Source organism: Zingiber officinale, chromosome 5A, assembly GCF_018446385.1.
Source record: "Zingiber officinale cultivar Zhangliang chromosome 5A, Zo_v1.1, whole genome shotgun sequence".
NCBI lineage: Eukaryota > Viridiplantae > Streptophyta > Magnoliopsida > Zingiberales > Zingiberaceae > Zingiber > Zingiber officinale.
Window position 1 is genome coordinate 120,578,933 of NC_055994.1, and position 22,613 is coordinate 120,601,545.

The following is a 22,613-nucleotide window of genomic DNA, read 5'->3' on the forward strand; positions in this document are numbered from 1 at the left end:
GATTTTTCTCCTCGTGCCAAGTGTCCGCTCCTCCATGACCAACTTGGATTTCCAAACACTAGGTGTCCGTTCAAATTTTGACCCACTAGATTTTTCTTCCCGTGCCAAGTGTTTGGTCCTCCATAACCCACTTGGATTTCCAAATATTAGGTGCTTGATCAACCTTTGACCCACCTGAATTTTTCAATGTCTGACTTCACTCACCAAGACTTTTGTCCACCTATCTTCACTCACCAGGGTTTTCTCATTGCCTAGCTTCGCTTACTAGGATTTCTCAATTATTTGGCTTCACTCATCAGGACTTTCTAATTGTCTGATTCACTCACCAAGACTTTCCATTTGTCTAGCTTCACTCACTAGGACTTTCCACACCAAGTATTCGGTCCTCCATGACCCACTTGATTTTTCTTCATCTACCAACTATCCCGTTGGTCTTGCCCTTACCTAACATTCAGTTAAGACTTTCTAGTCAAGTATTCAATCAACCTTGACTTACTTAACTACTCCCTCATATCAAACTGATCAATCTTTGACCAGAAGAGAATTATACCAACAATCTCTCAAATAGATAATTACACCTACAATCTTCATATATTGTCAAACATCAAAACTCAAGCTTAAGTTAAACTGGTCAACTTTGACCAAGGACAATTGGACTAACACAGTCATGGAGAGAGTAAAATCAATTCTTAAAGGTTATATATTTACTATAAAAAATATCATTGGTGCATCGAATGAAGTATAAGACAATAACAAACAAATACAAGATTAATTTTATCATAAAAAATCATGTATGTGAAGTTTTTGATGATACACTTTCATCTATGATGTATGAATTCAAGTCCTTTAGTGAATTGAAGAATACTGAGATCATACTTTTTGTTATGTTAATTTATTTTTTTTTGTGTTTCATGATTAATTGATCTAACATTTTTTTATAGCTTACAATTTTTATTTTTGTTTTCGAGATATCATTTGTAAAATGGTTGCACGAGACCCACCACAAAATAGAGAATTTCATGGTTGTCATATAAAACTTCTTGATTTTGTCTTAGATTGAGAGTATGTTTAACTTTATTTTTAGTTTTTTTATTTATTGCATTTTAATAATTTGGTATTTTATTATTTTTACAAACAATAAATTATCATATACTTTGCGAGGACTGTTTGTCAATGACATCATAATATACTTGAAAAAATTATATATATATATATATATATATATTACGGGAGATTGTAAGACCCCAAATTTAATCAGCATCATTTGCTCAAAAAAATAAGGAAGAACTTTTGAATGCAAATTTTGTAATTAGTCATAATCAATTGTATGTCATTGGATCTAGAGTTACGAATTCTAGGGGTTTAAAAATTTTGATATGTGATAATGATAGCAACTAAAAAAATTTAACAAGAAACCTTATATTTAAGGAAGTTTTTCAAAACTTATAATTTTTTTATTTTCTAATTATACCATCTATAATTAATTTAGTTTATTCATATTTTAATTATTTATTCAAATGCTCATATTTACTAATTATTTAAAATTATGTGCATCATGGGATACTAGTTTATCAAAATCTTAAAGTTTGATGGAGTGTATTATAATAACATATTATTTTGATGATAAATGTGAAAGGAGCATGTTTGTTTTTTTTTTAAAAAAAGCAAGCATGCTTCTAATAAAATAGGGCGAGTTTGTTGCAACGGCACGTGCTCCGCTCAGGTGGATGAACCAACGACGCCTGATCAGAGAAGAGCGGGCCTATAAAAGCCACAGTCATCGTTTAGCGTTTCTGCCCTCGACTCGAGCCTGGCCGATACGAACCGTAGGGGCGGCGAGCGCACGAAATCAGTCACGCAATGACGGCTCCCTCCTCCTTTCCTCGCCCTAGAATCTCCCTCCGCCATCTCTTGCTGTGGCCCTGGGCCGTCACTTCACCCAGGAAGGTCGCGCCGCCCGCCGTCCCCACCAAAGAAGAGGACGAGGCGGCCGACTCCCAGCTCTGGATGCCGCCGCCGTTCAAGATCGGCGACGTCCGGGCCGCCATTCCCTCCCACTGCTGGATCAAGAACCCTTGGCGGTCCCTCAGCTACGTCCTCCGCGATGCCGTCATCGTCGTCGCCCTCGCGCTTGCCGCCGCCCGCCTTGACAGCTGGGCGTTCTGGCCTGTGTATTGGATCGCGCAAGGCACCATGTTCTGGGCCATCTTTGTTCTAGGACATGACTGGTATTCGTTCTCTAAAGCTCCAACCAGGACTATAATTCCATGTTTTATTTTTGTTTTTTTATTTATCCTTTATTTTGGAGATTGGAAACAGGCAATATAACACTACTTGTCTCGACATTTGGCAGTGGACATGGGAGCTTCTCAAACAGTGTGTGGTTGAACAATTTGGTGGGGCATTTGCTTCACTCTAGTATTCTGGTGCCATATCATGGATGGTAATTGAATCTGAATCTGAATCTGTACGTCTGTCTTTTCCCTACGTTGATCTGATCTGTCGTGTTCCCTGGTTTTCAATCAGGAGGATTAGCCACAAGACTCATCACCAGAACCATGGCAATGTGGACAAGGATGAATCTTGGTATCCGGTTAGTAATGTCTTCTCCAAATTGCTCTGTTTATTACAGTATCACCTGTGAGCACTTGAGAATTTGTCACCTTTGTTTCTTTGACTAATAATCTTTGAACTTAACACCAAAGAATTTCTTCTATAGTTTTCATAGATATCATCAACATATGTGACTCCAGATTGTTCTTTACATGTTAAAATTTAACCTAACTGGCCTTCTGATACAATGAATTACTGATGAAGTTTGAGTTTGTGAGTACTGAGTACTGGTTTGAATCTCCAGAGAAAAACAAATGGAACTGATTCAGTCAAGAATAGGGTCGGAACATTAGGATAGAGTATCGGGTGGAGTCTAAAATTACCACACTTACAAAAGAGAATTACTTAAAATATGTGGTGGTTAGAATGAGGCTTCAATACTCAAGTTAGTTATAATATCTGAGAGAATAAATTTTGTGAGCTTGAGTACTCTCACCCCTGATATTTGGAGGCAATGAGATGATGTGTTCATGTAAGCTGGAGCAAAGCGTGATGAATTTAAATATATAGATAGATCCTTTTTCACAGCTAGAGACTATGGATAATTAGTAGCCAATTAACATTAATATGATATCAATCTTGCATGTCAAAAATCATCTATTAAGTTCAACTTGTAAAGCTTCTACAATAATTGTTTACCCAACCAGCATTAAAAGCCAGTGCATAGCAAAAGACCAAATCTACAAACAATACCATATCTTTTCCAAGCAAAGCTTATAGGATGCCACAATTCTATGTTATGATCATGAACTTGACCTCAACATAAAAAACTTCATTCTTGGAAATGTTGCTTTAAAATGTTCATAATGACTATGTTTGTTCTCTTTGAGGTAAGTTAATATTTCAATGAATTCTAAATTTTCTGATTAAGTTTTCATATGATCGACATCAAGATTTCTTGGTCTATCTTAGTTGAAGTTGGACATTATTGTCTCATAATAGAAAATCTTGTATCAAAATTTTTGAAATTGAAATTAATTGTAATAGCTTGAAGGGGAGCCTTGGCGCAACGGTAAAGTTGTTGCCATGTGACCAAAAGGTCACGGGTTCGAATCCTGGAAACAACCTCTTGCAAAAAGCAGGGTAAGACTTCGTGCACCGGATTATCTTTTTTTTAAAAAAAAAAATTAATTGTAGTAGCTTATAAATATACTGAATCTCTTAAATATATATCTAGTGTGTCACAGAAAATGGTCCAAAGTTTTAGATCTGAAGTAGTAATGGCCCGCAAATCAATTTTTGTCATACTGGTCCAACAAACAGTGTAGATGTTTGTTGGAAAAGTTTGATCACCTTACTAGAATCTTGAAGTTCCAAGGGAAGTAATGGACAGTGACAGGTTAGATGTTGCCCCCTCTTTTCTTTTGATGAAATGAAGGGGTAATATTTATATTTGACGTGGAAAATTCTTGATAATACTTTGTTAAAATTTTAATCACCAGAGTATATACAGATCTTGTTAGAATATATTAATTAATTGTAATAACTATAACAAGTTGTCAACTTTTAGGTGGATCTGGTTTTCTTGTCTTTTGTTTGATTCCTATAATGTAGATTTTGGTGAAAAATTCTTGTTTAGGTCTTTCATGACGTAGTTCTTCTCTACTGCATCTTGTCTTTTGTGAAAATATGACCTACCAAGAAAATTATATCAGATGTGTGTTTCTACAATGGAAAACAAATCATAGAATAAACCGCAGTTCAATTAAGATCAACTGGCATTTTCAAGAAAATAAAGATCAACTCTGAGGCAGAATGACAATTTCCAGACTTCCCAGCGAATAAAAAAAATCAGGCATGAATTAATTTTCGAGGACAATGGTACAGCTTGTAGTTAATACGGGCTACTTCAATCAAGGAAACTTGTACATTGACACTGAAAGCCACATGGTGGCACATGGCGCTGCATTAATTGGTTGGCTGCCTCTTCTCATTTGGGAGTTGAATATTTGCTTTTCTTGGAAGCAACTATTCGCACACACGACCACTCATAGTACAATTCAAAATAAGCTTAAAACAATTTCCTCATATCTCTTTGATTGAGTTGAGATTTTTTGACAGATGGACTGTGGAGAATGGGATGTGCGTTTAAGGTGATAAAATCTATGATGAAATAATACTATCACTTTTTGTGGACCAGGTATGGTCCACAACCTAATTGTAGTCGGAACTTGGACATAATTCGATCCGAGCGTAATTAGTTGCGATCCCTTTGGGTTTACCTTTCCACCCAGATTGTAATTTGGGTTAGGGCAGGCGACGGAGGCCGTCTAGAGGCCGCCGCGGTGGGCGGATGGCTGGGCTGCTAGGCGTCGAGTGGGGTGCGGTCTCTGGCCGCCTATCCTGACTCAAACTACAACCTAAATGGGAAGGTGAACTCAAGGGGATTGAAACTAATTGCGGCCGGATTGCGGTCACAATCCGGCCGCAATTGGGTTGTGGAACAACCCCTGGTCCACAAAAGTGGACCAGAGGATCAGGTCTGGATAATGGTAGTCTACAAAAATGGAAATCACAAAGAGAATATTGTATTACGATGAATTGAGAAATATCTAAGATGGATTTAAAAAATCAATTATACTAAATCTGTTAAGAGGATCAGAGCAAACTATATAAGAATTTAAAAATGATCTCCTTCCTTTTACACCTCAAATTGAAGATGTTGAAAAGTTTCTTTACTCGCATCGAGCATGGATGATGATTGTTAGTTAGGATATGTTGTTGGATTACTTTAAGTTAGAGTAAACGACACATTTGACTCAAGATTATCTTTACAAATTTTGAGAGGATGGAATATTTACATGATCTCCTCGTAATGCTATATTGGACAACCTATAGTGATCATAGATAATCAATCATTCACAACCTTTTCTTGATGCTGATTCTTAGCAAAAATTAGATGAAAAATGATAGTCGTTCTAATACTATGACAGAATTTGTGATGGAATAACTGTCACATTTTATATTACGAGGATGACTATACATGAGTCATCTTTTATAGAGGTGATAACATTATCATCATGGTAGTTAATATAATGAAAAATAGATACTTGATATTTATTCCATTATGGTGAATCAAGAAAATAATTTAGGTGGATTGAAAAATATTTATTTGAAAGGAATTAGGCCAAATTCAAAGAGTTATCAGAGTTTAGAAGATAAAAATGATATCCTCTCCCTATAATATAAAGCATGCACGTAGGACTGTAAATGAATGTGATGTTCATGGTTTGCCATTTAGCTCGATAAAGCTTGTTTATATCTGTTCAATAATATAAAGTATATAAAATAAACCAGCTTAATGCTAGTAAACTTGGTTTGTTAATGTTCATGAGTAATTTATGAATAAATTTATTTATTAATTTGTGTAAAATTTAATTATAAATTTATTTCTAATTTTTTTAATTCAAATAGTAATTTATAAATTTTAATAATCTTAAATTATTCATAATATGTTAAAAATAAAAAAATGAATATAAGTTTCATCTACTGGATTAACGTTTAACCTAATTTGTAACTACAACAATGCTCAATTAGTGATCCATGAGCCAAGAGAAGAGCAATATTCAAAAAACTATCGGTTGTTGTTTTCCTAAAATGTTAAACTGTCAGAATATGCATCTTTGTCTGGGATGCTAATGACATGTCTGCTTCTTTATTGTAGTTAACTGAGAAAGTATACAGGGGAATGGATTCTACCAGTCGAAAGATGCGATTTACAGCACCTTTCCCCTTGCTTGCGTTCCCTGTCTATCTGGTAAATCTATGCAACTTTAGCATCTCATTCAATTGAATTCTGAGCATATTCTAGCTAAACAATCTTTTTGGCTATGTTGAGCCAACAGTGGTATAGAAGCCCTGGTAAGGAAGGCTCACACTTTTTGCCCAGTAGCAGCCTGTTCCATCCAAATGAGAAACAAGATGTGGCCATATCAACTGTCTGCTGGTCTGCCATGGTGTTATTGCTTCTCTTTTTGGCCTGGGTGTTTGGCCCTCTTCCCGTGCTCAAACTGTACGGAGTGCCCAACTTGGTTAGTAGAAACATCGAAGCATACCACAAGCTTTACCTTACAAAAATGTGGCCCCAATTTACATCTCATGCATCTGCCGTTCCTTTCTTCAGGTTTTCATCATGTGGCTAGATTTGGTCACTTACTTGCACCACCATGGACACGGGCAAAAGTTACCTTGGTATCGTGGTAAGGTAAGGACATGTTCCCTCGTCTCACTAGATTCTGAGGCCGTTTATTTTTACCAGCAGAGTAGCAGTACTCCTAGTGGATTGCATAGTGGCGTGACAGTTCTTTTGTTTTTTTTCTTGGCTGATCTATAGACTATATAATCATGGTGGCGGTGTGGGTTAGTCATCAATTAGAAAATTAAATTGAGTAGTAACCAAGTCAAAAGTTCGTCCATTGTAGTCAAGCAACTAGTACCATACGAGGTTCTTTGATACAGGCAGTGCGTTTATCTGTTATAGCTTACAGCTCATGATTGCCATAGGAAGAGAAGACCGACCTTTCTCTAAAGGTGCCACAGCATAGGCATGCATGATGCTCCGCCAAAGAAATAATTAGAAATCTTTTCACACAAATCATTAGTGTAAGACTGGTCAGTGTAATTATTACGCAATGCATTGAGCGCCAGTTGTTTTAAAGAACAATAATGTTCACTGAACCTTCATTTTCACTTCCTAAGCTTGTTGAATTCAGTTTGTTCAGAGAAAATTTAAAAGAACATAACCTTATCCATCACCTAGGAATGGAGCTATCTGCGAGGCGGATTGACAACACTTGATAGGGACTATGGGTGGATAAACAACATCCATCACGACATTGGAACTCATGTCATTCACCACCTCTTCCCCCAAATACCACATTACAACTTAGTAGAAGCTGTAAGTACACTTCCATTTTTTTTTGTTTGTCGACCCCTTGCATGGCAAATGATTAATGACCTTGTTCCTCCAATTTGTTCTAGACAAGGGCAGCTAAACATGTGCTTGGTAGTTATTACCGAGAGCCGGAGAAATCCTCGCCTCTCCCGTTTCACTTGTTTGCGATTCTGCTTCGGAGCCTGAGAATCGATCACTTTGTCAGCGACGAGGGAGATGTTGTCTTTTACCAGACCGACCCTCAGCTTCAAGGAGCATGGCACCACAAGTCCAACTGAAGCTCATTCATTCTGGTAGCAATATTAACCATCAGAAGCAGCACAACTATCAATCTTGATGGATTACACGTTAAAATTGCTCTATCAATAACTTTTTCTTTTTCTTTTTCTTTTTGTTTCTGAAATTGCATAATTTAGAGATTTTGCATTAATTTATCAATTGTCTTATGTCTTTAATCATTCTAGCTCGAGACCTATGCGGCCGAATTATTCAATACTAAATGGATTCTTGGTTTTGAAATTTGAATATTCTTCGAAGTTAATATTTTTATTCTTTTATATTATCACTCTCTACATTAAGATAACACTTATAAAGATATACATGAAACACCATTGAAAGATGGTAGAACAGGAGAGGTTCAAGACAAGATAGACAACATCATTAGTTGACCCAACTATGATTTGCCAACCAAATTGATAGAAATATGTGTTGAATCTAGAGGCAACACCATCAATGCCACAACAACATATATATAGTTTAACTACCACAATAAGAAACATTAGTATAAGGACTTGTACATGGATTTAGCATAGCCTCAAGAACACAAAAGAAATTACAATATGCAAAGATAATACTATCAAATGTGTTTCACCTGCACATTTCACTAGTTAACAGTTCCACAATAAAGAATGTTATAGCATGAATAAGAAAAAACATTAGGTCAAATGTCCCAAGGAATGATAGTTCGGTGAGAGTGATATGATGTCAATGCCATTAATGAAAATAGACAAATGTTCTGAATGATGTAAGGTTCACTCAAATTAGACCAATGTCGTGGATGCAATTAGGTTGTTGTCATAAATGTAATTAGGCTAACACCATCATGTTCGTGCATAACAAAATAAATGCATCCGTTAAAACTTACCTTCTCAACTGTTCAATGCACAAACCTTATTATAGCTAAGATTTGAGGGCATCTTTGGTTCATCCACAAATACCTTCTCTAATATGAATTTTATATATTAATCCTTTTCGAGTCAATATACTAATCCCAACATGTGTACATATTGTTTCTAAGTTTTAGATATCGTGGGTGCACTAATGTGATCCTTAAGGAAGTTCCTTTTTTCAAGACAATTCTACAAACACATGGAATGCAATTAAGACATATCATTAGAGTGGCAATTTTCTCTCATATGATCCCATAATGCCCATCTTAAGGCTAAATAAGCCTTGATAAACCTAAAAGATTAGTATATGATTTTATCTAATCCAAACAATGAAGCCCTAAGTTCATTATTTGTAGTTGCCAACCCAAAATAGGAGAGAATACAAAGAAAAGAATAGAGTGAATCCACCATTATTTCTAACCCACTCTTCTTTCCTTTAGGGATCTCTACCAACCAACTAGGAGGGCTAGGGTTTATAATTTGGGGAAGAAGAGGAGAGAGGAAGTATTTGTCTAGAGAGAAGAGGGGAGAGTTCTAGTCACTTGAGGAAAGAGTTAATTTGCAATTAACTCAGGTCACATTGACCAAAATTTATGTTTCGGGCAATATGTTGGAGATAATAAGTCAGGTAGATTAAGCATGAATGGATACGTGACATGAATGAAATTCAAATGGATTCTGATCAACTAGATATTCTATTGGTGTAATCGACCTCAAGACAATATTGACTAGATTGACTAAACTCGGGTTGACTTGAATTTGAATTTTGATCTTTGATCAATATGTTAGTAAGATGTTAAGTAGGTTAAGGTTAAATAGATATTTGATGGTGAAGAAGAGTCGAGTAGATCAAGGTTGATTAGATACTTGATGGCAAGAAGTCAAGTATGTCAAGATTGACTAAATATTTGATGATGCCAGAAGTTCAATAGGGAGTTACGAGAAGTTAAGTAGGTTAAGGTTGATCGGATACTTGATAATGTCATAAGACCAACAAAGAGTTAACATGAAAAGTTAAGTAGGTTGAGGTTTACCGGATACTTTACGATGTGGGAAGTCCAACATGGCGTTGGCATGAGGCGAGAAAAGTTCAGGTGGGTCCCTTTTGATTGGATACTTGGTGATTGGAAGACCAATGGGAAGTTGGTACGAAAACGAAAAGCCCAAGTATGTTATGGTTGACCGGACATTTGGCGATCGAAATCTAACATGGAGTTGACATGAGAAGAAAAAAGTCCAAGTGAGTCATGGTTGATTAGACACTTGGTGATCTGAAGCCTAATAGATAATTGGCAAGAGAAAAGTCTAAGTGAATCATGGTTGACTGGACACTTGGTGGTCAGAAGTCAAACAGAGAGTTGACATGAGGTGTGAAATGTTGGCAAGTCAAGGTTGATTAAATGCTAGGCAACCAGGAAGCCCTGACAAAGTAAACTTCTGAATGTCATAACTTTTGACTCGGATATTAAAACAAGACGATTTTTTTATGCAAAATAGAGATCATTTAGAGATCTATATTTTAACTATTTTACCAATCAATTGGTGCAATCTATTGAGACAATCAATTGGTAGTCTATTTCAGACGGATAAAACGCTCCTGAATCAATTGACCCAATTGATTGGAGGCTAGAAATTGATGGGTGTAATCAATTGACTATGTAAAAATAGTCATTCTGCAGGTTCAAATAATTGAAACTGACATGACAATTTATTGGTAAGTAAGGTCAATCGATCGGTAAGTGGAAATCAACCCAAACAATAACCGTATAAGTAAGGTTTCATTTGGAGGACAAGGGGTTGGTTCTTGAGAAGTTAGAGACGAAGTATTGTTGTATTTCTAACTATCAAGAGGCATTCCAAAGCGACAAAGAAGTAAATGAAGTAAAGTATTCATTGTAAAGTTGTTTTACTCATCATTTGTATTTGTATTTTATATTTGTTTGTTGAATTCTTGTAAGAATAAGCTGTAAGAGGTTTCTCCACCTCCGAAAGGTATCCGAAAAGGAGAAGTTCATAGTAGAGAGAGATTATCCGGAGTAGACCTTGGATTAGTTGCTTAAGACGCAGATACTAAGTAAGATCTTGGAGTTGTACGTGTGGAATCAAGTTTGAATTAAGGTTTCCATAGATAACTCTTGTCTATTTTGACCTAGGTTTTGATTCTTTGACCCTTTAACACTATTTACCATTTTCTCTAGGGTCCTCTCCAATTTCTCATGTCTTGACCTCAAGACTTGATTTTCTATCCTTAAATCCTCAAATTTGAATTTTTCATTAATGCCTTAGATATTTTTCTTTTTAGGTATAAATCTAACTTCCTTAGAATTCTTGCCTAAATTATTTTTTGTCTTCCTATTCTTAGGTAGAGTTGTTCTAGCATGATATGACTTGTAATTTTTCTTAAGATTGTCATACTTTCTATTTTCATGATAGCATGCACTAAAATGATAAAATTTATTTCTAGCATGCTTGTTTTCATTATATAAATAAATATCATTAACTAATGGTACCTTGAGTTTGTTCTTGGAAGCTTCCCTTTTATTTGAGTTTTCTCCTTTATTCAGAATCCTCCTCCTTGGACATTGATTTTAATAATGCCCCTTTTGATTGTAAGAGAAGCATATAATATACTCCTTGCCCTTTTGTATCACGGGGCCGACCTCTTTTGATTTCTCCATCACTTTGGATGTCACTTTAGTCTTTTTCTTTGACTAATCTTGGACACTTGTTCTTGTAGTATCCATTCTTCCTATACTCAAGGCATATGAAATGATTTTTATTTTTACAAATAGAAATAGTTATACCTTTGCTTGTACATATGACACATGTTTCTTCATTGATTTTGGATGTAGAAGCTTTTTTTTTTTTGTTTCGATGTTAATTAACTATGCTCCCCCTCAATCTTTGAGGTGAATACTTCTTTGATTTCATTCTTAGATGTTGAGCATCTCTCAACCTCCGACTCCTCATGTTGCTTTTCATAAAGGATGGATCGTCATGAAGCTTGGTCAATTTGCTTTATAATTCACTTACACCCTTGAAATTACCTATCTTACACAAGATGTTATTAGACAATAAATTAACTAAAATTTTAGTTACCTTAGTATTGGCCTCGAATCTCTTCACTTGATCCTCGGTCCACTTCTTCTCCTTGAGAAGTTTCCCTTTGCTATCTATGGAAGCTTGAAATCCCTCAATTAGAGTAAACCATTGTTCTATGTTTATCATGAAGAAGTTCTCAACCCTTGATTTTCAAAGATTAAAGTTTCCCAATCCGAATGATGGAGGTGCTCGGATGTCATATCTGAATCCATCTTAGAGTTCCATTATGAAGTTGAGCTCCTTCAATGATTTATCTTTTGACTTGTTAAAATTTAGGGTTCCAACACTTCACCTTCTTCTTCTTCCTCTAGCTCTTGCTCTTTTGGCGATTAGTCTAATGAAGAACGGTCTTTCTCTAATACCACTTGTTAGGATATGTAGAGAGATAGAGGGGTGAATAGCTTCGATGGCTTCTTTGAACTTGATGTTACAGTGGAAAACTTGAAACAATGCTAACACCTCGATTTCTTGGTCTCTATTTTTTGAGGTGACTAATCCAAGGGTCTAACTCTCACGTTCTCATTCATTATGAAATTCCTACTTGAAAATTTTCCAGAGGTGAAAACCCTTGTACAATCTTGAAAACCATAAATGAAAGCAAATCTTGCTTTGAACATTTATTTGTTGCTTGGAATTATCTCCTGTTAAGATGTAAATGCAACATTACTTCTTCCTTAATCCTTCCAGAATTGGTGTGTGGAAATATGCGCGAACTTCCCTTTATATGGATTCTCCTCGAGTTGATTTTCACCTCCTAATCAATTAGTTTTTCTTTCCAATTGATTGCCACATTATAATTTCACCGTTCAACCTGCAGAACGATTCTTTTTTGAATGACTAATTATTAGTGAGACATACCAATCGATTATCTAGCCTCTAATTGATTTCCTAATTGATTCCAAACTTTACTGTTCTTCACGAAAATAGCTCATAATCGATTAAGTAATTAGTCTAATCAATTATAACAGGTCTTAATCAATTAGGCAATCTACCAATCGATTAAACTTCTACTGAATCAATTGACCTAATCAATTCTAGTCTTTTTGTTTGAAGAGAAGACAATGTCCAATCGATTGTCCTAATTAATTAAACTAAGGTCTAATCGATTAAGTAAATCAATTCTGAGCCTTATCATGCTTCGCAAAAAACACCCAATCAATTAGGTAATCAACCTAATTTTAGGTAATCAACCTAATCGATTAGTCTTGGGTTAATCGATTGAGCTAATCATATTCCTAACCGTAAACATTGAATTCAAGTTTAGAGTTCCTTTTCCAACCCTAAAGTCATTCGGGACTGGTTGGGACTTCCCGTTGCCTAACATCCGGTCACCCTTGACCTGTCAAGGTTTTTTCACCAAGTGTCTAATCAATCTTTGACTCACTTAAGTTTTTCATCTCATGCCAATTTTTTTTAAACTTTCGATCACCAAGTGTCTGGTTAACCTACCTTATATTAATAAAAGGCGCAGCTTAATTTTTGTTTGATGCATTACAAAATGCAGCTGTGGAGTTGGTGGAATTAGGAGGCGCTGATGGCGCTGTCATTCTTCCTTCAACGTGCCAAGCAACATCTCAAAGTCAGTCATGCTATTTATTTTTTTCTTAAAAAAGAACATAAAAATTAAAAATTAAAGATAAAATACTTTTCTACAGCTGTTGCAAACAAGAATTCCTATAAAAAAAATTAAAATAAAAGAACAATAAAATGAAGTTGTTGCAAAGATAAGACCTACAGACTCGTGCCCTATTTTGCCTTCATGTATAATATTGTTTTCCATTATTTATAATTAGCATATTTTTGCAATGGATATTTTTAATCTTCACAGTCTAAATTTTGAGAAGTATTTTGTAGTTCATATTAGTTTTATATTAAAAATGGTTGAACACAATCTTTAATGATTTTTTGAGTTTTTTTTTTTAAAAAAAATGATTAATTAGACTGGGTAACGTCGAGCTTAGGGTGATTGGTTTGGTCCCATGGAAGTTTTCCACCGACCATCAGGGTAAATCGAGAAGTGCTCGCAGCGGGTAGCCAAGGAGCCCAGCATCTTTTAGTTGTGTGCTCCATTTGGAGGAAAATTCCTGTAAATTCGTCAAAGTTGGGATTTGAATCGCAGGTGTCTGGGTGACAATTTGAACGCTCTATCACTACACCATAACTATAGGGATGAAACTAAGATAGGATAAATTTTTTATAGTTACTTGGCCCAACTTAAATAAGAGTTGACAGTAGGGTGTGTAAAATAATATTTTTTTTAAAAAAAATAATAATTCTATGGTAGATAGATATAAGCATCAGTATATTACATTAATGACATTCTAAAAAGTTTTACAAACATTATAGAATAATATTTTGATAAAATATGGTTATGTATCACATGCTATTGGTTGAGTTTCTTATGAGCATTCATACGCATGTTTGATATAAAATATTATGAAATTATATTTTAGTAAAATATGATTCCATGCAAGAGAGGTATCTAATTTCACCTTAAAGATCATGTTAAATATCTCTATATTAGTCCTCAAATAAATATCTTTGACATAAAAATCCCACTTTAAAGCACTCTTTCGAGATTAAGGCACACTTGAGGATAAAACACTCATCTCTAAGTGCAATTAAACTATAATGAATCTCTTTAAATTTTTTGTTCATTTGATTGACGGTCTCTCCATCATGCATTGTGAAGTTTTGCAATTGGCTCATGAGCAAGTCCTTCTTGAAAAATCTTGGAAACTTGGTTCACTTCATGCAACTCAACTATCTTTTCTCACAACTCTTTTATATTTTGGAATCACCCTACCTTGTTCAATTCTTCTATTGATACTTTATTGAAGTGTTATAATGGCCTTGGCATTAGCTTAAAACTTAGTTTTCACTTCTCCACTCTATAGGTCCGTATCATTTTCCTCATCATTCTTGTTCACCAAAACGATTAAAGTCTTTTGTGATGGACATCCATATTTTGAAGTTCGTTGAAATAGTTTTTCATCCTTGATTTTCAATATGTGAAGTTGATTTCATTGAAGAATTGTAGTCTTGTTGTGCATTGCCCCTCTTGCATTGTCATCACTCTCGAAAGATATTAGTCTTTATTTAGAGTACTTATTTTGATATCACTTGTTAAGATTTGAAGGACCGATTTTACTAGTCTAGTTAGAGGAGAGGGAGGTGAATAGCTAATGCCCCTTAATTGAAAATCTCATATGGTAAAAGGTGATTCGCTTGCTCCTAGTGTCTCTGTCAACTCGTCCTTAGGTCAACACGGAGAAGATAAATCACAGATGACTATTATCTATTAGTACAAGTGGCTAAGATATGAGAGAGTGGATGCTCTGACGTGTTGAATTTTTATCCAAAATTTTATGTGATAATACTTCATGTCTCAATCATTATCCCCTCCCGAGAGAACTAAATAGATGATTGCATTATTAATGATGTGTTGGTGTTTATTTTCATATAAAGTAATTAAGTATACAGTGAAAAAAATAAATGCAAATAAACAACATGCTAATAAATTTATTTATGAATATTTACCAAAGACCCATTCATGTTTTCCAGAATACTCGAATTACTCATCGTACTTTAGAATTACCAAAGGATACTTGTTTTCTAAAATACCTTTTATCCTCGCATCATTAGACCTGTTATCGCCCAAGCCTTTAAATGACCAATCGACTAGAAGTGATGTCAGTTTACCAATCAATTGGAAGTGAGTCCAATTGAGTGATTGTGATTTGATTGATCATCATTAAACGTCTTTGGACAAAAGTTTTTGATGATACTCGTGACAGAGGATAATCTCTCCATATTTTGATCTTTTGTACTAATAGTTAGTAGTCATCCGTGATTTATCTTTTCCATGTTGGCCTAAGGACGGATTGGCGGGGACACTAGGGATGAGCGAATCGCCTTTTTGTGACATGAAAACTCAAAAGTATAACAATATCAATTCGGCATGAATTTATATTACTCACAATTAAGACAAATGAACATGGGTGTACTCGTAAAACTCAAGAGTGTAATTGATGTCGGTAAAATAACGATTATCTTATGGACTAATAATGAGAAGGATTCGTTCGAATTTTGATAAAGCCGAGGTAAATGTCTCCCTTATGTGCTAGTCACTATTCCAAAGACTAGTAGTCGCCCGTGATTTACCTCTTCCGTGTTGGTCCTGGGACGGGTTGACGGGGCGTTGGGGGTGCCACCAATAATGAGAAGGATTAGATGAGAAGACAAGAAGAGAAATCGATGAAAACAAAGAGAAAATCGTCCTTCTTTAGGGTTTATCAAAAAATGAAACTTTACTAAAAATAGAGGATGTTAGAACATTTCGAGAGCTAGGGGAGGGGGGGATGAATAGCTTCTTTCGCTTTGTCTTGATCATTTGCATAGGATACTCGGAGCAAAGACTCCACAATGCTAACACCTCCAATTTACTTGGTCTCCACCTCCTTGAGATGCCTAATCTAAGGATCCATATGGCGCACACTGCTCCACTATGAATACACTTCTTCTCGGAAATAATCCAGAGACGGAGAAGTCTCATACAAGCTAACAATAACAAAATACAAACTAGGTTACATCATAAATCGAAGACGATTGCAACTATCAACCTTGCTTTTCTTGTTCTTTTCTTGTTCTTTTCTTGTTTTGATTTAGTCTCTTGTAGACTCAGAAATATAGTAGTACTTCACTCTGAATCATCCAAGAACCAGCGACAAAGAAATGTATGAGCGTATCCTTCGAAATATCCATGAAAACCCTTTTTTGGGTTCTTTGACTCTTTCCAATCGATTCAACTTTTCCCTAATCAATTATCACATCATCCAACCATTCGAACACCTATAAAACGACTCTTTTTCCGAGCCCTAATCGATTGGTGAACCATCCCAATCGATTCAGAAGACTTTAATTGATTACTCAATCGGTTCCCTAACCTTTTGTTCTCTCGCGAAAAGCCTTAATCGATTATCCCAATCAATTAATAGAGTCTTAATCAATTTCCAATCTATTCCCCAACTCTCTGTGTTTTCGCGAATTAGCCATTAATCGATTGTCCTAATCGATTAGGGATGCCAGAATCGATTGTCCCAATCGACTACACCTCTCGGTGACAAATTACTGCCCAATCGATTAGCAATGGCTTAATCGATTAGGCCAATCGATTCAGCCTATGTTCTCACGAAATTTCTTCGTGAAGCTCTCAATCGATTGAGCTTTCTTTCCAATTGAGCCATCACTTCCTAATCGATTAGAGATGTCGGAATCGATTGCCCAATTGATTCCAGCAACTCTTGTGCTCTCGCGAATTAAGCCCTAATCAATTGCCTAATTGATTAACTTAAGGCCAATCGATTGCACCAATTGATTGTCCAACCCTAACTTGGTTAATCCAAGTCTAGGGCTCCCTTGCCGAACATCCGATCACCCATGACCTATTGGAAAATTTTCACCAAGTGTTCGACTAATCTTTGACCCACTTGATTTTTTTTTTATCTCGTGCTAAATTTTCGTTGGACTCTTGATCACCAAGTGTTGTCCTCTTTGACTCACTTGGATTTTCTTTTGCTTAATTTTAGTTAGGATTTTTCCTTGTCAATGTGCAGTCCTCCTTGACCCCCTTGGACTTTTCCTTTGCCTAATCATAGTTAGGACTTCCCTTTGCCAACGTGTGGTCTTTCTGGACCTACTTAGACGTTTCTTTTATCTAACCACAATTAGGATTTCCCTTTGCCAACATACGGTTCTTCTTGACGCACTTGGACTTTCCTCTGCCTAGCTTCCATTTAGGACTTTACCCTTGCCTAACCCTCTAGTTAGGTTTTTGCCTTGCTAAACCTCTAGTTAGGATTTTCCCAGTTCAGTATCTGGTCCTCTATAACCTACTTGACTTCTCTCTCACATATTATTAATTTTCCGGTCAACCTTGATCTACTTGACCTCTTCTTCACATATTATCCAAACATCGAAACTCAAGCTTGAATCAATTCGAGCTTAGTCAAACTGGTTAACCTTGACCTGAGGATGATTGCTCCAATAATCTCCCAATAAAGGATAATCCATCAAACAATTAAACATGACACTTATATAAATAATCTATAACCCATAATTACCTAACATACTAAAAATATCCGAAATACCATAAAAATATAAATTACTAGATATTTTTTTAAGCCCGAAACTTAGCGGTTATGGGTTTTCCCGTAATAAACATAGATCTTTAAATTTTATATGTGTGAGTACTGATAAAATATGATTATAAATCCCGAGTTAAAAATTATGACATATTTAACTAGGATACTCCTCTATTGATTCTGCATCAGTTTTAGTGTCAAATCGGCATGAATTCATTACCTCTATGGCCATCAAATACTTTAAAATTCTTGATGACTAAAGAGTTCATATTTGAAAAAAAAAATATAGAGAAATTCAAAGAGATCCTAGGAGTGCAATAGAAAATCAGATTCTCTGTCCCAAGATTCCCGTATCTCTATGTGTTGGATCGCAGCACCCGGCTATAAGGGGGGTTGAATAGCTTGTAAACAAATCAAAAGAAAAACCTTTCTCGAACTTTCAACAATACACTTGCATAAAATTGAAAACAATAAATTAAAATAGAAAAGAAAGAGGCACCAGATGTTTACTTGGTTACAACCGAAGAGGTTGTTAATCCAAGGAGTGGAACGCACTAGAATATCTCCTTCAGGCGGAGAAGCCTCTTAGAGCAATGAAAACGCAAAAAGAAAGAAGCTAATCTAGAGATTGAGCGTACAAGTGTTTGAGTTACCATTTCTGAGTTGTTGAAAAGCTTCTGGACTAAGACTGTATTTATAGCCTTCGTTGGGGCAGACCGAAAGGGTTCCGGGCGCCCTGGGGGGATAAAACTTTATCCCCCAACGTTCAGATCACGATTGACGCGATCTAGTCAAAAAGTCAACTGCAGGCTATTCAACCCCTCTTCTAACCGACCGCCACGATCCAACAAGTGGTATCAGAGCCAAGGCGCTTCAGAGGAACTAACCGCCGAACGAAGCAACGAAATAATGGTCGGACCAAGCATTTACCTGCTGAAGTTCGAAGGGGAATTCGTTAGCTGGAAAAAGCGAATGCAGGTATTCTTTAAAACCAATTTTGATTTAATGTTAATTATGGAGTTCGGTTTTACAGCACCGGAAGATAAGGAGAAATACCATTGGACGAAGAAGGAGTAGACCGACTACGTGGCAAACGACAAAGCTGAGTACCATCTACTAACCGTTCTTCCGCCACAAGAAGTCAACCGAATCGGCAACTACGACTCCGCGAAGGAACTTTGGGAGAAGTTCCTTGAACTACACGAAGGAACGTCCGAAGCAAAGCTCGTAAAACGGGATTTACTCCGCAACCAACTTACCAGCCTGCGACTTGGGGAAGACGAGACAGTTGCGCATCTGCACTCAAGGATAAAGGAAATCATCGCCTGACTTTCGAATCTCAGAGAGACGGTAAGTAACCGAAATTCACTAAGGTACACACGAAATTCCTTTCTTAGAAATTCAAAATGGGCGTCACTAGTAGATGTCTTTTATATTTCAAAAGATTTAGAAAAAATTACATTAGAAGAATTCTTTTCTATATTTAAAGTGCACGAATCAAGATGTGCAGGTATGAAGGAGCCCAAGAACAACGTCGCCCTCAAAGCATCGAGAGACGAACCTGAGTCAGAGTCTTCTCTTGACAACGAGGAAATGGTAATGATGGTAAGACGGTTTAAAAAACTTTGTAAATCTAGAACCCCTAACCATCCGCAGGGTAAAAAGAAAAGGATGATCCGCTGCTACCATTGCGACGAAGAAGGGCACGTCAAGGACAACTGCCTCAAGCTAAAAAACAAGGACAAGGATAAAGGTAAGAAGCATGTCCAAAAATGCAAGGTCCTAAAGACGACGTGGGACAATACGTCGTCCGAATTGGAAGTCGAGGCGTTCTCCGGGCTCGCATTAATGGCGAGTCATCAAGACGATGACTGCGATTCAAGCTCTTCCGAAATGAGCATCGAGAGCATCGATGAAGGAGGAGCTACATCGGAAGAAAGCAGCAGTTCAGGGGGAGACACGGATAACGAGATCGACAAGGTAAGCCAAGTACAATCTCTTCCTCCCAATAAACTCTTTAAATTCGTTAAATTATTAACAAAAGATTGTTGCAAATTAGAAAAAGAAAATAAAAATTTAAAAGTAATACTAGCTAAATCTTGCCCTCTAAAAAATTTAGACAAATCAAAATTAGAAAATGAAAAAATGAAATCAGAAAATAATAATTTGAAAATACAAATAGATAGTCTAAAAAATCATGCATGTTCCAATAAAACATATTTTATAAAATACAACAATTTAAATTGATATTTTCGATATCATAAGGGACAGATTAGAAATATTTCTAAGAAAAATGTCCCTAAGAAATTCCTAGTCAATCTAGTAGGCTAGAATCTATATTGGGTTCCAAAGTCCTGTCTGACTTGAACTTGAACTAATTAGATCTAGAGCTTTCAGCGAGAAAATTAGACATTAAAATTTCTTTATAAGGTTTTGTCTAAGAAAGTAGTTGTTGCTCCAATAACCAAGAAGGCCTAGTGCCTCGCCACTACCTCGAAGCCAAAATATTGAAATAAAAATGTTTAATTAACTTTCTGATAAAAGCATTAAGGTGGAAATTTAATAATGCTTTAAAAAGTTTTTAAACATTTTTTAAAAAAATTTAATTTTTTTTTTACGTAGAAATTTTTTTATGCATAAAATTTTTACTTAAAAGTTAAAAGTTTTTATGAAATTAGAAATATCTGCTTAAAATATTTACTTAAAAAAATTCAAAAATATTTTTGTAAAATTTCTTAAGTCAAAATTTTTTCTTTCTTAAAGTTTTTCTTAAAAATTGTTTTAACTTATAATAGTTTTTGCTGAAAATTATTGCAAACTCTCTAACTTAAAATTTATTCAACTTAAAATTTTTAAAAAAGTTAGAAATTTTTATTAACCCTTAGATTTTTTTCAGAACCTCATTTTTTATGTGATCAAAGGGAGAGAAGGAAAAAATATAAGTCTAGGAGGAGATAGACCAACACTATATTCCCTTGTTGATCGGACGATCATGACATCCTTGTGATGTGCATTACATCCTTGAGATGTGATCTAACCCGTCCAATCGGTAAAGAATATGAAGATATGAAAATCTTGAGATAGATGATCTGATCTCGTACAATAATACTTATTTAGTATGAATCTAAGATTTTAAGGTGATCAAACACTTTTGACCCATGATATTTGATGACAACTAGTCAATTGAAGTCACGTAAAAGTTGACTAGAGTTACATCTAGTCCATTAACTATTTGAGTGGTAGTTATGAAGTACCTTGGAAAAAAAAGTGCTTGACAACCTCATGTCTCAATATTAAGAAAACTAAAAATGGACGAACTTCAGAAACCTCTAGCAGTGCAATTATACTCATTTGACAAGATTTGGAATTCTCTAGGTTTACCAACAACTTTGGCAAAAAGTATTTGATGGTCAAAGGAGACTCAAAATCTAGAAAATTAATATGGACTAACTCAGAGAAACCCTAGAGTGTAGCAATGCCCATTTGGTAATAACTTGAGACCTCTAGATTTATTAAACACTTTTAACTAAAAAGTATTTAATGGTCACATAGGACTCAAAATCTTTAAAAACTGAATATGAACTGACTCAAGAAAACCTTAGGAGTGCAATAATTCCCATTTGGTGTGAATTTAAAGCCTTTAGGGCTATTAAGAATTTTTGACCAAAAGTGTTCGATAGTCATTAAGGACTCAAAATCTAACATGGCTAACATAAACAGACTCATTTGACTCTAAAAGTGCAACAATGACCATTTGAATTTGAGATTGCTAAGGTCATTAGACCAGTTAACTAGTCAATTAGCTACGTTCAAAAAGTTAGATATTTGAATTATTAAAAAAAAATATTAGCGATTAAACACTTTTGGATATTTTTTTTAATGACTCTATACTACTCAAAATCAAACAATGAACGTGGACAAACTCAAGGAAACCCTCTCCAAGAGTGCAAGGATTCATTTTTGCATGAATCCAATGTCTTAAGGTTGTCAAAAGCTCTAAGTAAAAAAGTATTTGATAGTCATAAGGACTCAAAATTTGAAATAAATAAGTAAATATGGATTAACTTTGGGATCCTCAAAAGTACAATAATGTTCATTTTGCATATAAATTTGAGACCTAGACAAAAAAATTTTTTTGATGACCATATAATGCGTAAAATTTAGAAAAATGACCATGGACAAATTCAAGTGAACATCAAGAGTCCAATAATACCAATTTGACTTGAATTTAAGGTTTCTTTGGCTGGTCATAGAGGATAAGATGCGAAGTGATTGTTATAGCTACTTTATAATCTATAATCTATAATCCAATTGTTTCAATATTTTTTTTTTTCAAAATTGAATTATCGATTATGAATTTATGGTGAAAATTGTGATTTTTTTTTTGTCAATTGCTTTGGCAATTAAGAATTCATAATCTAATTATGAAATATAATTTTCATTATCAATTCATGGGTCAACCCTATTTCGCCCGAATATACAATTTACATGAGTTGATATGTTTAGATTTATTTTTAAATAAATTGATAAAATTTTAATTTAATCAATTATTTGGTAAAGCAAATCAATCCGATGGACCAATTCAAATTAAAAGCTGGGCTTAAGTTTGGTCTACCAACTATTCTCGGTCAATCAACGATTATAGACGCAACGCATGTTTTCACCATTTGAGCACTGACTTGGACTCGAGCT

The 22,613-nt window shown here is 35.3% G+C and overlaps 1 protein-coding gene across 1 annotated transcript; it reads left to right on the forward strand.

The window, feature by feature from the left end:
- Positions 1-1,801: 1,801 nt before the first annotated feature.
- LOC121983175 (omega-3 fatty acid desaturase, endoplasmic reticulum-like) lies at positions 1,802-7,945 on the forward strand. The gene is made up of 8 exons (XM_042536133.1): positions 1,802-2,228; positions 2,354-2,443; positions 2,527-2,593; positions 6,278-6,370; positions 6,459-6,644; positions 6,737-6,817; positions 7,373-7,510; positions 7,594-7,945. Exons 1-8 carry the CDS (start codon positions 1,861-1,863, stop codon positions 7,783-7,785), a joined length of 1,215 nt encoding a protein of 404 aa, XP_042392067.1. The 5' UTR covers positions 1,802-1,860; the 3' UTR covers positions 7,786-7,945.
- Positions 7,946-22,613: the final 14,668 nt, after the last annotated feature.

Excerpts from the sequence above, each read along its gene's own strand:
- LOC121983175 (XM_042536133.1), top strand. The coding sequence starts at position 1,861 with ATGACGGCTCCCTCCTCCTTTCCTCGCCCTAGAATCTCCCTCCGCCAT. Across the intron at positions 2,594-6,277 it reads AGGATGAATCTTGGTATCCG|TTAACTGAGAAAGTATACAG; the intron begins GTTAGTAATGTC and ends TCTTTATTGTAG. Across the intron at positions 6,818-7,372 it reads TACCTTGGTATCGTGGTAAG|GAATGGAGCTATCTGCGAGG; the intron begins GTAAGGACATGT and ends TCCATCACCTAG.